The 13044-nt window shown below is 42.2% G+C and overlaps 1 protein-coding gene across 2 annotated transcripts in view; it reads right to left on the minus strand.

Moving 5' to 3' along the window:
* The window catches only part of LOC102116165 (PRELI domain-containing protein 2), a 78993-nt gene extending 67043 nt beyond the window's left edge, over positions 1-11950 (minus strand). For both annotated transcript variants that reach the window (XM_005558129.5, XM_045394361.3), the window contains exon 1: positions 11775-11950. In XM_005558129.5, coding sequence (XP_005558186.1) covers positions 11775-11849 — 75 coding nt within the window. In that variant the 5' untranslated portion in view covers positions 11850-11950. The remainder of the gene's footprint in view (positions 1-11774) is intronic.
* Between the last annotated feature and the right edge of the window lie 1094 nt (positions 11951-13044).

Below are 13044 nucleotides of genomic sequence, written 5' to 3' on the forward strand. Positions count from 1 at the left end.
GAAAAGCAATTTGGCTGTGACAAGGTTGATAATAGCCACTGCTTTTGTCTTAGGCAATTTACATACTTTAGATACATTAGCTCAGTTAATTCACAAAACCATTCTATAAGGTGTTACTTTTTCCACTTCATATATGAAAAATAAGGCTTAGATAAATTAAATAATTTGTTCAAATTGTCCAGCTAATGAATAGTATATCTGGGGGTAACATAATTTACCCCCTGATACTTTCTGCCAGCCTACAAAGCCTGCCCACCAAACCTACCACTAAATCGCCTAAAAGTTCACCTAACACAATCCTTTCCATTACTCAGATGTGAAAAGAGAGACACTGGGAGCAGAAGTGACCTCCTAGAAGCCACAGGACAAGGTAGCTGCTGACCCGAGCCTACTAAGCCCCCTTGGACTCTTTTCCCTGAGGTTTACCGATGTATCATGTGATCAAATCTGAAAAGAAAATTAGCAAGAAGTCTTATCCATGACATCACAAAGTGTTGAGCAGAAGGCAAGAGCAGCAGGCAGCTTGATGGGAGAAAAAAGAAAGTCCCCTCACTTTGCAAACTTGAGCTTTAAGTTTTCTGAACCCTAGGAAGTGAAACACAAAACTCTGACTGTGGGTCTCCACCCACAGCAGGTGTGTGTGTGTGTGTGTGTGTGTGTGTGTGTGTGTGTGAGAGAGAGATATTGATTTATTAACGGATTTTTCAGGGAAAGGAGTTCACATTTTAACACATTCTTAAAGATATCTATGACCCAAAAAGACAGTAGATTAGAACACAGGCTCTCTGACGGCAGGAATACTGTCTATTTCAGTTACTCCTATATCTCTACCAGCCAACGTAATGCCTGGCACATAGAAAGCACTCAGTCAATATTTTCTGAATAAACAATTTGGAATATAAACCTCAATGACCTCAGGGATCAATTTGGAAAATGAGCCTGCCTTCAGTCAGAAACCAATCTATTAAGAGAGCAGTGGCTCAGCTTTTGGCAACCTCAATATCTCTTCATGTTCCATGTTGGTAAACTCTGTTATTCACACTTCCATCCTGGAAACTGCAATCTTGTTAACTGATGAAAAACTTGGTTTTTAAAAATCTATTTATGGCCGGGCGCAGTGGCTCACGCCTGTAATCCCAGCCCTTTGGGAGGCCGAGGCTGGCAGATCATGAGATCAGGAGATCGAGACCATCCTGGCTAACATGGTGAAACCCCGTCTCTACTAAAAAATACCAAAAATTAGCCGGGCACAGTGGCAGGCACCTGTAGTCCTAGCTACTCAGGAGGCTGAGGCAGGAGAATGGCCTGAACCCAGGAGGTGGAGCTTGCAGTGAACAAAGATTGTGCCATGGCACTCCAGTCTGGGCCACAGAGCGAGACTCCATCACAAAAAAAAAAAAAAAAAAAAAAAATCTATTTATTTATATATTCATTCATTCATTCATTTTAGCCCTAGGGAAAAAAAAAATGCTTGGCTGGGCATGGAGGCTGATGCCTGTAATCCCAGCACTTTGGGAGGCTGAGGCGGGTGGATCACTTGAGGTTAGGAGTTTGAGACCAGCCTGCCCAAAATAGTGAAACCCTGTCTCTACTAAAAATACAAAAATTAGCCAGATGTGGTGGTGCACACCTGTGGTCCCAGATACTCAGGAGGCTGAGGCAGGAGAATTGCTTGAACCTGGGAGGCGGAGGTTGCAGTGAGCCGAGATCATGCCACTGCACTCCAGCCTGGGTGACAGAGTGAGACTCTGTCTCAAATAAAAAAAAAAATGCTTGGAACTACAATGATTGTTTCTTGAAGTTCAGCCCTTCCAAGTTACATGCCCGTAACAGAGGGTCAGGTTTAGATACTCTGCTCCTCAGCAAAGGAGACTTTCGCTTACATAGTACCCCTAAAGTAAGGGAGATATTTGAGACTCACACAGGTCCTCTGAATTGTGATTATATGTGTGTAAATTGTAACATGTTCACTAAAGTAAAATGGGCTTATCTCGTTTACTACAGTTCTAGCTTGTTCATTACATACCCATAAATATATATTGACTGAATATTATACATTCACCATAAGTTGTAGGAAGATGACTCAACTAAACTATAAAGGACATTGAAAATGTAATCACATTTGAGACATGGTGATCAAATTTTTCAAGTTCTGATTACTTCACTAAGTTATCAGAGAAATTCTTAAACATTATAAACTCAAATACTTCACACTTACATAATTTTTGGAGTTGAAGAGTCATGAGCCTCAAGTTTCCATAGAAGAATAGTAGAAGAAAGTAGGGGTTTATTTGCAATAGCTAACTGCCCTATTATGAAAGGCACGTATTTCAACCTCTTTAAAGATTTACTGAACTGAGGCGCCCCCTACCTGGCGTTACTTGAAATGATCTGACGCCATCTCGTGGTAACTTGAATATTCATGTTTTAATTCATGAAAATTTACCAAAACTCCCACGAGAAAGAGTTGAAAGAGGGAAGGTTTCTCAGAGGTCAACACCAGAAACACTTACCTGGGAAGGAGACAGGAGGCAAGTGGCCAGGTTTTTCTGGACACCTTTTCAAACACAATCCAGTATGATTGCAGAATTGATCAAGCTAAATCAGGATCACACCCATCAAAGACTTACCAAGCAGCTACTGTGTTCATGCAAGGTGCTATCCTAGAGAAGCCGCCATGCACATGATTTCATTCAGCCCTTCTCAAAGCATGAAAATCTATCAAGTATTAATGCTATAAATATAATAGTATAAAGCCTGCAGACAAGCAGGGTCACACTGGGATTCTTCAATCACCATTTCATACTAGAGACTCTCATGAAAGCAATGTGATCTGAAGACCCAGATATCTGCCAAAAGTCCTTGTCTTTCTTGATCCTGACTCAGGTGATCACAAACTGCAGTGTGCATGAGAATGATGCCACAGGCTGCATACATATGCCATGTATGCTATACTACTTTATGGATGATTTAAGGGATTTTTAAAGGTATATTTGACTTCATTTTGCATATCCTTATAATTTTTACTTTCTTCACAGAATATGTAAACTAACTCATTTTCCTTTCCCCAAGCCATGAAGCTACTGCAAATACCACTGTATATATCATATGTATGTTACAGTCTAACAAGGGTAAAATGTAGACTCTCCTAAAGCTGTTGTATCTGCTTGCTTTATTTTTTACATATTAAAAGATAAGCCAAGAACTCCATAATATTGGGCGGGGGGAATAAGCATTAAAGCAAACACACACATATAAAAAGTAAGAGTCCAAGAAACTGAGTCCATCTAATTACAGAAATCATATTCAATATGTTTGTGGGAGAAGCTTAATGAAGATATAACATTTAGCATTCATATGTGCTGAGAGAAAAAAAAAACCCATAAGCTTTCAGAAAGCCTACTCTTAAAAGAGTTATTAAAATATCAACTTTCCAAAAAGCTCAGAAGCCAATGCCTGTTTTTTATAACATTTTCTCCCCCTCTCAGAAACAGTCAATGACATCCAAAGGAGTCACTGCCTACCAATTTTCAAATGAGGTTACCCGAGAGAGTACAAGGAAGCAGGTGAGTGACAGATGTGTCTGAAGAGTCCTGCAAAGAAGGCAAAGAAGACCTACCGTCAGTCTGGTATATTAACATCCCCGTGTTATAAGCATTAAGGGAATCTGTTATCTAGGCTGCTGCCAAACATGTACATGCAAAGAGATGGGGCTGCTGAAAAGAGATTTGGTGTTTAGCAGCAGAAAAACATCACCACGAGCTATGCCAAATTCCTTTTATGAGCTCCACACATCATAGTCTATCACAGAAGAAAAGCAAAGTTGATTTTATACCAAGACGAGATCAAGGACAAAACATAATTAAGTTGAAAAGTATTTTGAATGGCTGTTCATTGGTCTTTCAATAGGATGATGAAATAGAAAGAACAAAGGGCAATTAGCCAAGACATGCAGACTACAACGCTGCCATCTGTGAGGCCAGGGTGGTGAACCACCAGGTGACCATCGAGGTCCTTCTGGCCAGGAAAAGCTATGATTCCAAACAAAGGCCAACCAACAGCACATCAGCCTCTTTCTTTCAAAAATGGCCCAATAATCAGCAATGGCATAGTGAAGGTTTTGAAAAGACAGTTTATCATTGTAACACAGAGGAAAATCCTCTTATCACAACATCAAATGTATGCATAAACCCAGTGCAGCTAAAGATATGCTACAAATAACTGCCCAGCACTCTTCAAAATCACCATGGTCTGGAAATGCAAGGAAAGACTGAGGAACTGCCCTACACTGCAGGAGACTGGCAGCTAAATGCACTGTAGGGGCCTGAACTGAATCCTAGACTGGAAAAACAGTATCAGTGGACAATTGGCAAAATCTAAATAGGGTCTATAGGTTAGTTAATAGCATTGTATCAGTGTTAATTTCCTGGTTTTAAAAACTATACTGTGGTTCGGGGAAGCTGGAAAAAAGTATACGGGAATTATTTGTTTTGCCATATTGATTTTGAAATGGTTTATAAGTCAAATTGTTTCTAAAGGAAAAGTTAAGAAATAAAAAACAAAATTAAAGACAGGATTTTGGAAAATGGTGAATTTTAGAGCCCAAGAGATCTGAATTGGAATCTCATCTGTGAGAAGCTTCGACAAATCATTTTAATCTGCCCTAGTCTCTTCATCTGTAAAGTGAGAATAAATAATTACCTCAAAGAGTTGTTACAAGAATTAAAGGAAACAATTTAATTACAGTATAATACCTAGCACTGTGCAAGTAGAAAATCAATGTAGCTGGTTTTGCTACTAACAAATGAATCAACACTTTTGAAAACTTAAAAAGCTTCAAGACTTCGGTTTTTACCTTGCGATTTACTGTGGTATGGCATTAAATATATTGCTGGCATCTATCTGCAATCCAAAAATACTTAAACAATGATTTTAAAATGATTAGAAGATAATATATCTGATTTTCCTAGACTAATTAAAAAAAACTCACAAGCTCATACTTTACCAGTTCAGAATTTGTGTGAGATACAAGGCCTTCCTGACACTTCACTCTGCACTAGCATTAGGGAAAGGGCTGCACCAGAGAAGCGAGAGTGCAAGAGAGAGTATTTACTTGGTTTTTTAAAGGCAACTATTTCTAAATAGTTTAAATGCTTTCATGGATTTATAGTTAAAATATAAATCTAGCCCCATACTATAATGTAACGTCTGCCATATGCCCCCGAGAAAGCCTTATCATGAAAACTATTACATCCTCCTCTGTCCCTTCTGACAGTGAACTCCTTGAAGACAGGTCCATGTACTTAGATCGTGAAAATTTTTTTTTTTTTTTTTTTTTTTTTTTTTGAGACTGGGTCTCATTTTGTCACCCAGGCTGGAGTGTAGTGGTGATGCAATTACAGCTCACTGCAACCTCTGCCACCCGGTTCAAGCGATCCTCCTACCTCAGCCTCTCGAGTACCTAGGACTACATGTGTGTGCCACCATGTCGGCTAATTTGGGTGGGGGCGGGGGTTGTTTGTTTCTGTGTCTGTGTGGTTTGGAGTGTTGTTGTTGTTGTCGTTAGAGATGGGGTTTTTGCCCTGTTGCCCAGGCTGGTCTTGAACTCCTGGGCTCAATTCATCAACCCACCTCGGCCTTGCAAAGTGCTGGGATTATAGGCATTAGCCACCATGCCTGGCCAATATCTTCTATCTTTTATACACTGATTAAGCAGCAATCTCCACTAGATAAGTTTCTAAGTATACTTTACAGTTATTCAAATGGCATTTAGAAAATATTCCTCATTCAAATGTGTATCTTTATTCACGCTCACTCTCCCCTTTATTACTCTAAGTTGGTAAAGATTTCTGAGGCCACTTCTCTCAGCTTTTTATTTTCAGGCTCATGAAATCAATGCAACAAATTATTGTTGTTGTTGTTGTTGTTATCATTATTCAACAAGTACTTTAAAAGAGCCTACTGTGTGCTGAAATTAAGCTAGGTATGTTATGCGTAACTGTATGCATTATCCAATTTAATTTCTCCAACAACTCCAGAAGATAGTGATTATTATTCTCATTTTGCAGATGAGGAAATCGAGGCATAGAAAAATGAAATGATCCATCCAAGCTCACAGGGCTAACAGCGCTCCATCCCTGTCTTCCCCACCCCATCCGATATCAGAGCCCACATTCTGCACATCTGCACCGTTCTCCTGTACATCATGCCTAATCTTCTAGTGGAACTGAAGACAGGAAGATAAAAGTGAAGAAAGATTAGTACAGCATGTGACAAAAGATAAATAATCATTATGTTAAACTAGGCCTATGGTTTATCAGATCGTTTATTTTAGAAATGCAGGTTCACCCCCAAATATTTCTGGAGCTTTGCAAGGAGATATGTTCCACACATGTAAGTGTCAGATTTGCAAGGGAGAAAAGATAGGATCAGAAATGGAAACATTATTAATTACCCAATCAACTTTCTACTCTAAATGGAAATAGCCATTCATAAATCCCCTTTATGAGCTTAAGAGTAAACATTCAAACCATTTTGTTCAGCATACCAGGCTCCCAGCCAAAATAAATAACACCCAGGGTCATTCTGTTGAAGCAAAGAAATTATTAATATTTTAATCTATCCATTTTATTACAGTACCAAAAGTAAGGACATGTTTCTGAATCCCATACTGACTTCAATCTAAAATTGCACAGAGCTAATCCCCAAAAGAGTTATTTCATTCATTCATTCAACAAGGATTTGCTGTGTACCTACTATGTTCCAGGATCTCTTTGGGTACTTGGGATACATCAGAAACATGACAAAAATCACCACCTATGAAGGTGATACTCTATTCACTATGATTCTTTTGACCACAGCATAAAAAGAAAATCAACCTTGCAAAGGTAAGAAAAATCTTTACTTCTCTGGCCTCATTTAGATACAAACAAGAAAACATAGTCAATATAATGGCTCTCTGGATCCTTTTTAATGACTTTAAATTTCAGGCAGATGAAATTTAAGAAGTTCTCTGAATCCAGGTCACGAAAGGCAAGCCCATTAGAAAGGTCTAAGTGAGATTCCAAAGAAGACCTATTTTCTACATTGCTACATTCGTCTATGCAACTTTGTGTTCTCTTTGTAGATGATTTTAAGTAAAAGGAAGGAAACAGTGGTAAGTGATGAGAGCTAGAAAGCTAAGAGTCACACAAAGAAAGAAACCAAAATACACCGTCAAGTGCATTGACACTATAGTTCTTGGAATACATACAGTTCAGCATCCAATGAATAAACCATTTTGGGTTTCATAACATTCCTCCATGAAGTTTATTGAGAAATACTATATTTCACGAACAAAGGGTATCATATTGTTTGTTTTCACAGTGTCATTTAGCTTTGAAAGCATGCAGCTAATATTTTGCCTGTGGTATTCAACAGGCAGATGTAAGAAGAGCAAACATTCTTCAGGTTTTAAAAACAGTAGTATATTATAACTTGGAAGGCAACTGCTAACAAACCAAAAGCCATAGATCAGTAGATTTGATTTAAAATAGAACTTCTTCAGTGCTAAAGCAGCTTCAAACATACCATTGTGCAAAATCAGATTAAATACTTCCCAGGGATCCTCAGATGATTGTCCCTTCTGCCAAATGCTTTCCTTTGAAACAAAAATCATAAAGACTGAAAGAAAAATAAAAGTGTATTTTGCCAAAAAGATAATTATTACTACCCTAGGTTTATAAAAAAAAGCTTATGCTTTTCAAACTGTCAACACATGTGATATCCTCACAACAACCCTGGAAGGTAGGTGGGGTAGGTGGCATTACCATTTTCACAGAGGAGAAACTAGGGCTTACACAGTTGTGATGTTACTCACTGCACAAGGGCTCCTCGTCAAGTGCACCCATGGGCACAGGACTGCACCCACCTAGAGGAAGGAGTACCATTTTCTAATTTGCATAAATAGTCTCATTTGCTTTCCACCAGCCCTATGAACTGTGAGCTTATCAAGTGGACCCCTAAAAGATGCCTTTTCTAATTTGGACAAGGACACAGTATAGGATGGTGAAAACGGTTTTCCATGGCCACCCAACCTAACAGTGAAAGCATAATGATTAGGATCCAGGTCTACTGAATTCCAGTTCATGGCTTTGAATAACATAAGGGGAAAATTCACCCAGCAAATGGATTTACTGACATCTTATAAATAGCCACATAGCTCCTTCCAAGAAATCTCTGAAGGATTCCTTTATGAATGAATAGAAAGAAAGGAAGTACAGTGACATGCATGACGTTAACACTGTTCCATCACTAGATCTTTAGTCTCCAAATGTTTGTCCCTTGTTTTCCCAGTTCCGCCTTCCATTTCCCAGTTCTGATATTCCCAGTTCTGCCTTTCTCAGTTCTGCCTTTCCCAGTTCTTCCCTTCCATAGTTCTTGTTCACTATGTACCAGGTACTCTGCTAAATATTTTATAAGAATTACAACAGGTTCTAACTGAATATAGCTATATAAGTGACCTCAGCTATACCACACAGCACACAAAAACCAACCACATGAGCTTAGTCAACTCACAGAATTGTGAAAATTAAAAGCCTGTCGTTGGTTTAAGTCATTAAATTTTGGAGTGGTTTGTTACATACCAATAGATAACTTAAACATTCTGTGTTCTCACCCTAACATACATCCAAGTTATACCTTTATATCAGGGACAACAGATCCACACAGCTAAGCAAACTCTGAGAGAAGACTGTGAACAAAAGAAAACAGATTGAGCACAGCAAAGTTTTTTGGGCTTGTTTGTTTTTGTTTTTGAGACAAAGTCTTGCTCTGTTACCCAGGCTGGAGTGCAATGGCGTGATCTTGGCTCACTGCGACCTCCACCTCCTGGGTTCAAGTGATTCTCATCTTAGCCTACTGAGTAGCTGGGATTACAGGCATAGGCCACCACACCTGGCTAATTTTTTGTATTTTTGGTAGAGATGGAGTTTCGCCATGTTAGCCAGGCTGGTCTTGACTCCTGACCTCAAGTGATCCACCAGCCTCGGCCTCCCAAAGTGCTGGGATTATAGGCGTGAGCTGCTGCGCCCGGCCAGCAAAGTTGATTCTGAAACACTGTATTCCCTCAATGATTGTTGGAAGCGCCTATTATATGCAATGCAGCAGAGCCTGGTGACTCAGGGTGTGAGTTTTGGATCCGTGTGTTAAAATACTGGCTGTCCTACCTGCTAGCTGTAGGAACTTGAGGAAGACACTTGGACTTCTCTGGTCCTCAGTTTCTCTATATTGTAAAATGGAAATTAATCATAACTACTTCCTGAGGGTGTTGGCAGCAGTAAACATGATAAAGTATGGAAAGCACACATGAGCGCACATACACACACACACCATGCCACACCACACACCACACACCCAGTCTTCCTAGGAAACTTCTATTCATGCTTCAGCCATCATTTCACAAGTGCCACTTCTTCAGGGAAGCCTTTCCTAAAGATCACCCTGTCTGACTTCAGCAGGCCTCCCTGCTGTATTCGAGCACCATGTATTTTCCTTTTATAAGTACACAGCATCAATTTGAATTTTGTGTTCGTTTGCTCATCATTTATTTATGTTAATCTCACCCACTACACACCATCAGTTCCATGAGAACAGGGTCTGTGGTGACCTCCCACATTTTTCTAGCACCTAGCACAAAGCTTAGCACACAGAAGATAAGTATCTATTCAACAAAAGAAAAGCATTTTCCAAAAGCTGACAATGCACCGAGACCTCCGTAAATGAGAACTTGGCATTGTGTTGTGTGCTTCTGCAGGAGTGAGTCTCACCTTTAAAAACCTGAGAGTCTAATGGGAAATACAACACGTACAGAAGTCACCATCTGACACTGCAGAAGGTCAGCAAGGCCTAGACAGAGTGCCCTGAGAGTTCTGAGAAGGTGGAGATCGACTAACTCTTGATGATGACAATCCAAAAAGACTTTACAAAGATGCAGTGGCATAAGAATACCCAGACTCCAAAGTGCCAGTCCTAACAAAAACATTGGGTGTTGGCTGTTACTTTTTGGGTCCAGAAGCCTGGCCTAAGGCAAAGTCTACAAAAGATCTGTAAATCACTCATTCCTTTATTCATTGATCAGGTTTTTATTAAATACCTAGTAGGTGCTAGGCACTAGTCTAGACACTGAAAATCAATGAACATATCAGCAAGCTGACATTCCTTCTAAAGAGGCCCCCTATAGCAAAAAAATGTTAACCAGTGTCCTCCTCATTCCTCTGTGACCAGGGCTACGGTGTCACCTCCTCTAATGGAGGCTATGCCTTATCGTTTAACAAATGACCTTCATCTTCCCAGCATCTCCCTTAGTTTGGCTTCCGGGTTGCATATGGAGTTCAATGTCCCGTGGCTGCTAACCGAGGCAAACTGCAATTGTTGCAAATCTTGCTTAAGAAAGTGAAAACTGAAGGGGACCTTAAAAGATCTTCTGGTACAATCCTTCATCTTATAGATGTGGAAACTAAGGCCTAGAGAAAAGACCCTCGGCCAAGGTCACCCAGAGAACTAACCACACATAGAACCAGACCAGAGTACAGGAGTCCTACCTCCCAGGCCTGGGCGCTTTCGATTTCTCAAAGACATTTCCCATTTTCCTATTATCAGGACCCACAACCCTAGAAACAGTCTTTAGGATTCAGGGCCACTCAATATTGAGGAAGAGTTCATTACTTGTATTGAAATCAGTTGTAGTAATACAAACAACAATAACATTTTAGAGCCCTAACTAAACATCAGTAGCAGTGAGAAAGAAAAAAAAAAAAAGCTCAGAGCAGATTGTGTGAGTTACAGTGAAATACGCAAAACCGATCAAGCCCAGAGAGACAAGAGTACAGGACTTCGGTGGTGCCCTCCTCACCCAACCTATTCCTGCGAGCAACCTATTCCTGCGAGCCCAATTTTGTTCCCGACCAGTTAGATGCCTTACCCATTACCTTCAAGTTCCCGGAATTTGTGATACAAAGAACAATGTACAGCCAATCAATAGTTTATATTATTTTAATATAAATTCTTGGTAAACAACTTAGGAACCGCTTCTTATTCTCCTTTAAAAACCCACTTTCGACTTCTGCTCATCAGAATGTGTACTCAGGGCACCTTCACTCCCAGGATGCAGTCCTCAAACTTGGCTCAAATAAACTCTCTTTTTATATTGATTTTGCCTCAGTTTCTTCATTTAGGTCACAGCTGTGATAAGCACTTTACGTAAGTTACCTCATCTGGATCCTCACAACAATTCTGAGTCGGTACTATTATCTTCCCCATTTTACACATTAGCAAACTAAGGCACAGAGAGACTAAGCAAGCTGCGCGAAGTCCCACAGCTGTTTAATAAGGGGAAGTGGAGAGGCGGCAGAACGATAATGCTGAGTAAACCAGGATGACTGCCCAATGGCCTCCCCTCGCTTTTAAGGGGTCAGTGATGAACGGGAAAGCTCCACACGTCGGTCATCTGCAACTCCACGGAGTTCGCGAGCTGGCATTCCCCGAGGCTCTTCCTGAAAGGAAAGCCTCTTCTTTCAGCTGGGGCAGGTGTGAACGTGATGCCAAGCAGGGCGCCTTTTCCCGCTCCCTGTAAGGGGAGTTTTCGAGGAAATCCCTCTCGACCCACACATCCCTGAAGCAAAGCCCGCGGCTGGAGAGAGAGACGGACGATGCCAGCTTCCGCGTGGATGGAGGAGAGGAGAGGGGGCAAGCAGCGGAGGCAGCGCGGGATCCGGAGGGTGGAAGCGGGGCGGTACCTTTCGGAGAAAGCTGGCGACCACCTGCTCGAAGGGGTACTTGTACACCTGGTGCACGTCCACCGAGACCCCCATCCCCGCGCTCCCCGGGCCCCGCGCACCGGCCACGCCTCCGCGAGCGCAGAGCAGCCCAAGGCTCCGCCGAGGCCCGCAGGCGCCCACACTCGGACAGCCACATGGGCGTGGCCTTTTTCCTCCGCTTTTCAAACTTTCGAAACTTTATTGGCCACTCGGAGAAACGCGCAGTGGGCCACGCCCACGCCCCTGCCCCTACGCCCAGAGTCACGGAGGCGGGTGTTGTAGAGCGCGGGAGGTGCTGGAGCGCGCCCAGAGCACCTAGGGCCCCGCGGTCTCCACGCTGGCGGCGCCTGAGCCGCCCTGGTACCCTCCCGCGGCCGCGCCTGCCGAAAGAAGCTTCTCTGCCTGGAAGCCATCACGCCCCGCCCCAGGAAACCTGGACCTTGGGCTTGTGCGTTTATGGTATCACCGCCTGGAGTCACAGAATAAGCCGTGGTTGGCAGCACGGGAAAATATTAATAAGGAAGGTCTGGTGTGACAAAGACCAGCATTACTCACGCCACCAGGCAGCTGCCTCTGAGGCTTGGGGTTGGGCCTTGTGTAAGGTCAAGATTGCCTCGGGAATAAGAACCTCGTTTTAGTGCATCCAACCCTGCAGTTAAGTTCCTTTGCTCGCTGAGGTTAAACACCACGGAGCAGGGAACTAGAGGATACAAAAGAGTTGCGAGTATTATTCTTTACTGCAACGCCCAGATGTTAGGAGAACCAGCACGTTCATCCGTGTATTCAGCACGGTTCTGAGACCTCCTATGCCCCAGCGCTGCGGTGGGCACTGCGGATTCTGCCGGGAGGAAACACCAGCCCTGCTGATGAGCCGGCTGATTTCACACCCAATCAACAAGCTGGGAAAATAAACACAATAATCGGTTAAAGTGACACGGGCGCGGGCATGATTTTAGCGAGGGTGATTATGGAGGGTCTCCGAGGTGATGACTTTTACGATTTTGCCATCTTGCTCGCCCCTGCTGTACACAGTCACACTGGTCTGGCAAAACCCTAGCCTTGTGTGAATCTAGCTCTCCTCTGACTGTCCCTACCCAAGCCACCGGAAGGGGCTGGAGGAAAATACACACTCACTGTGACAGGCATAAATTCATAACCACTAACCCTATGGCGCCTTTTAATGGTACCAAATACACTATGAAAGTACCGAATTTCTGGCCGGGCACGGTGACTCACGCCTGTAATCCCA

The sequence above is a fragment of the Macaca fascicularis genome, chromosome 6 (assembly GCF_037993035.2).
Source record: "Macaca fascicularis isolate 582-1 chromosome 6, T2T-MFA8v1.1".
Classification (NCBI taxonomy): domain Eukaryota; kingdom Metazoa; phylum Chordata; class Mammalia; order Primates; family Cercopithecidae; genus Macaca; species Macaca fascicularis.